We start from the raw sequence: 4021 nt of genomic DNA on the forward strand, positions 1-4021 counted from the left end.
ACGTCTTACATATTTATATGATGTGCCTAGTATGAAATATGTTCTATTTGGCAAAGTACCTTGAAGCAACATTTATAAACAAACAGAACAGAGTTGAAATGGAAAGATGAATACAAGCTGGTTTGTGTGTAAAAACTGGTAGATTTTGATTACAAAAAACCCCCCAAAAATTTTTATGACAAAGTTATGATGAGCCTAAAATGAGTCAGGGATTTTGTCGGAGCTACATTCCCTGCTCAGACTATATTCTCAGTTGTAACCATGTGGTAGCGCCTACAAGTTGATCCTCTCCAATATGGCGGCCTTGTTGACGTAGGAGTCCATGAACTGGGGAAAACCGGACGACTTTTATTTTGGAAACTAAGTAAGCGGAAGTCGTTTTCCTCCTACCTTATGTCCCTGTCCAACATGTCTCCCTCGCAGAGGAGTCTGTGTCAGTAGTGTGGGTTTTTTCTCCGTGGATCCTCTGCCGTGTGTGAGTATTCCCGTGGGTTTGACGTGTTTTCGGCGTGTCGCAGCGCCGGCAGGTGTGTATCCTTCGGTGCCCGCGGTAACAAGGTCACCGGATCCCGCCCTGAGCTCCAGGCTGGGAACATGGAAGTAGCTGACCTGTTTTCATAGGAGGTGTTCGGCGGCGCGGCAGCGGACTGGGCAGGGAGCTCGGTTCTTGGTGTCGGAGTGTGGACCGTGAGCGGTAGAACAGCCGCTGGGTTATTTTACCGGTTCCGCAGCCTTCTCTGACACCACCAACAGAACCAGGTTCTGGTTTGATGAACATACCTCACCGACCTTTGGGGGTCTGACCTACTTTAATGTTCGTCCTCAAAAGGAGCCGTTTCTCCGTTCGGTTCTTCACGCATCTCTTTATTTTTAAGTGACAAACCAACTGGGACTTTTGACATGAATCCAGTTAAGATTACCGTCTGAGTTTGGGGCGCTCTCCTCTGCTGTGGTTTCCTGTTTTGATTCCACGCGACAAAAAATGACATTTGTGTCGCGAGGCCAAAACATATTCAAATGATTTCGGACAAATGAAAATGTTTTTCAGCAGAGCTGTTATCAAGTTTGGTTTAATTTTAAATCCCAGTTAAATAGAGCATGTAAATTTACAACAGGTCAAAATGAAAGTAAAATTTTAAATTACAATAATTTCTGGCAGAAAATAGAAATATATGATCCATAAGTCATGAGCACTAAGAGGGGGAAGCATTTGTAGTTTGAATTCAGAAATTAAATTAAATTAAAAAAATATGTTTTTTCTCCTGAAAGTGAAAGGTTTTAGCAAGTCAGAATATCCAAGAGCTGTTGTGGATGTTGATGCTATAGCTAGGAAGGATCTCCAGTAGCAGTCAGTCATGCAACGACCCTGAAGAGTCCTCTGACTGAAGGCTGTTGCTATAGCCATCACATGCTAACAGCTCAGTACCCTGGCAGCAGAGACCATTTTCCTGGATGACCTCATCAGTTTTGTCCACTGGTGCTGCTGCCCATAAATAACGCTGCACTAATTTAAATGGTTTATTTTAATTCAGTATTCCGAACCTGAGAGAAAATGTCATCAGAACCAATGTAGCAGAGCTGCTCCACCATGCTGCCACCTCATCAGAACCCCACTCTTCTTTACTGGAAATATTTCCCACCTTCACCAGTCATAGTGACTTAAACCAGTGAGGACGTAGTAACTGCTGGTACCAGATTCCAGGCCCATTCAGCAAGCAGCTATGTTTTCCTGTCTTCCCCATATTGAGGAATAGCTCAGAGGAACTGGGTTCTATAGAACCCTCCCTGGGTTTGGGTAGCTGTCCCCTAACCGCTCCTGTTCTGTGCGGCAGGTCAGCACTGGGCCAGCAGGTCGAGTTAGCCAGAACCCAGAACCGCAGCAGCATCATCAATGGTGTGTTTACATCCGAGAGCCGTCACGTTCTGCTGTGTCCGCTCAATGACCTCTGACCTCCTCAGCTGGCATCACGGTGAGTGTTTGTAGCAGCTACTTCTGCTACTGTAGCCACTGTTGCTAGCTGCTGCTAGTAGCAGCAGCTAGCAACAGCAGTGGCTACAGTAGCAGCTAGTAGCTGCTGCTGACCTGGCTGTGCTGCAGGCTGCACCTGCATGGCGTTTGCGAGGCTGGGAGGAGCGTTCTGCCAAGCTCAGCACCTGCTGCTCATCGTGGACAAGTGAAGAGGAGGACGCGCCGTCTCTCCCAGGTCAGTGACTCGGCACTGCAGCTGCAATGCATCATGGGTGATTACTAATGAGCGAGGCGTTTTCAGGTCCAACCCGCCGTCCTGTCGAAGACATATGAAGACGAGCCAATTGTCAGCCTGTGCCGTGTTCTGGAGGCGGAGCTTCTGCTGCCAGCCAATCCTCGCCGCTCCTTCTTCTCTCTAGAGGAAGAGGCCGATCCAACGGCCAGTCTCTGTTGCCAACTGCTGTCTGTCCCGCTGGTTCTAATCCAGTTGCTGGTTTTGATCCGCTGCTAGCAGCTAGTCGGTCCAGACGGTGAAGATGAACCGCCCAGCGCCAGTGGAGATCTCCTTCGACTGTCTGCGTTTCCTCATCACGCACAACCCCACCGATGCTCAGTTGGGGAAGTTCATCGAGGTATGGACCCGACCTCCTCTCTTCCTGGTCCTGGTTCTGGTTCTGACCCGCTCTGTCCTCCTGCAGGAGCTGAAGGCGTACGGCGTCACCACCCTGGTGCGGGTTTGCTCTGCCACGTATGACCAGGCGCCGCTGGGCCAGGAGGGCATCCAGGTTCTGGTGAGACCTGACAGATCCTCCTGTCGCGCCGACCAGGGCAGCCTTCCTCCTCCTGAACCGCTTGTCTCCGCAGGATTGGCCGTTCGATGATGGCTCCGCCCCCCCGGAGCAAGTGGTCGATGATTGGCTGAACCTGCTGCAGGTGAAGTTCAGGGAGGAGCCGGGCGGCTGCGTGGCAGTGCATTGCGTGGCCGGACTGGGCCGGTCAGTAAAGCATGGAAACACACCGTCACCATGGAAACCACCTGCTCATTCCGACAGATCTGACGTTCACATAATCAGTAGTTGTGAAAAAAAATCAAACCTTAAAATGAAAATTAATGCTGGACAAAATCAAACTGAAAAGTGAATGTTGAAGAAAAGTAAAATGTTAAAGCCTGCAGGCATGAAGGTCCATGAAGGAACGCTGAAACACTGACTGCTGCAGCTGCGCTGATGCACACAGTGACAGAATCAGAACGCACTCAGAGAGACGGGTCAGCTAATGCTGTGAATGAACCAGAACAAGGCTGAGTCCTGCTGCAGGCCAGAGACCCGTTTCAGCTGATCCTGGACCTGATGGAGGTTCTCTTAAAGGTTCTGTTAAAGGTTCTGTACTGACCCGGCTGTGTCTCCCCAGCGCTCCAGTTCTGGTGGCTCTGGCGCTGATCGAGTGTGGGATGGAGTACGAAGACGCGGTCCACCTCATCAGACAGTAAGGGTTCTTCTGTTGGTGCCGGTTCTTCTGCTGGTCCGGTTCTGACCGGATCTTCTTCTCTGTGTGTAACAGGAAGCGGCGCGGCGCGCTGAACGCCAAGCAGCTGCACTTCCTGGAGAACTACCGACCCAAACTCTGCCTGCGCTCCAAGGACGCCAACGGCCAGAGCTGCTGTCTGCAGTAGGCCCAACGGAACCGGGTCGGCAGAACCCTCTTCATGGAAACCAGTTTTGATTCATTCCTCATGCAGTTCAGACCCGGTTCTGATCCATTGGTTCTCACAGGTCTCAACCAGCCTCTGTCTGCTCCTATAGCTCCCCTGCTGCTCAGTTTGACCTTTGACCCCTCCTCATTCCTCTGGTTCTGATCCAGAAAAACCCAAAAATGTTGAATAAAGTTGTTTATGCTGAAACTTTTCTAGCGATCTGTCCAGAACCTCCAGAACCCGCCCACAGGTCAGCACAGCCAATCAGCTGATACCGCATTGGTTGCTATTGGATTGCCTTTTCCATGGAAAGTTCTTTCACTTCCTGTGAAATAATTATTCACAGGAAGTGAATATTT

General features: G+C 50.1%; 1 protein-coding gene across 2 annotated transcripts; it reads left to right on the forward strand.

The window, feature by feature from the left end:
* The first annotated feature begins 349 nt into the window (after positions 1-349).
* Positions 350-3869, forward strand: LOC106910621 (protein tyrosine phosphatase type IVA 2-like). 2 transcript variants are annotated; one of them, XM_014977301.2, is made up of 8 exons: positions 350-475; positions 1833-1970; positions 2099-2204; positions 2271-2601; positions 2668-2760; positions 2834-2964; positions 3380-3454; positions 3530-3869. In XM_014977301.2, exons 4-8 carry the CDS (start codon positions 2506-2508, stop codon positions 3639-3641), a joined length of 507 nt encoding a protein of 168 aa, XP_014832787.1. In that variant the 5' UTR covers positions 350-475; positions 1833-1970; positions 2099-2204; positions 2271-2505; the 3' UTR covers positions 3642-3869. The 2 variants fall into 2 exon arrangements, with proteins under 2 accessions (XP_014832787.1, XP_087859211.1); XM_088003085.1 differs by having other exon boundaries at positions 2271-2760.
* Positions 3870-4021: the final 152 nt, after the last annotated feature.

This window comes from Poecilia mexicana, unplaced genomic scaffold (genome assembly GCF_051168715.1).
Source record: "Poecilia mexicana isolate PSO_F unplaced genomic scaffold, ASM5116871v1 scaffold_23, whole genome shotgun sequence".
Lineage (NCBI taxonomy): Eukaryota > Metazoa > Chordata > Actinopteri > Cyprinodontiformes > Poeciliidae > Poecilia > Poecilia mexicana.

What these genes read in the sequence shown, in the direction of transcription:
- LOC106910621 (XM_088003085.1), top strand. Translation starts at nt 2,506, where the DNA reads ATGAACCGCCCAGCGCCAGTGGAGATCTCCTTCGACTGTCTGCGTTTC. An exon ending in AGGAGGGCATCCAGGTTCTG is followed by an intron (nt 2,761 to 2,833) that starts GTGAGACCTGAC and finishes TTGTCTCCGCAG; the next exon opens with GATTGGCCGTTCGATGATGG. An exon ending in GCGGTCCACCTCATCAGACA is followed by an intron (nt 3,455 to 3,529) that starts GTAAGGGTTCTT and finishes TGTGTGTAACAG; the next exon opens with GAAGCGGCGCGGCGCGCTGA.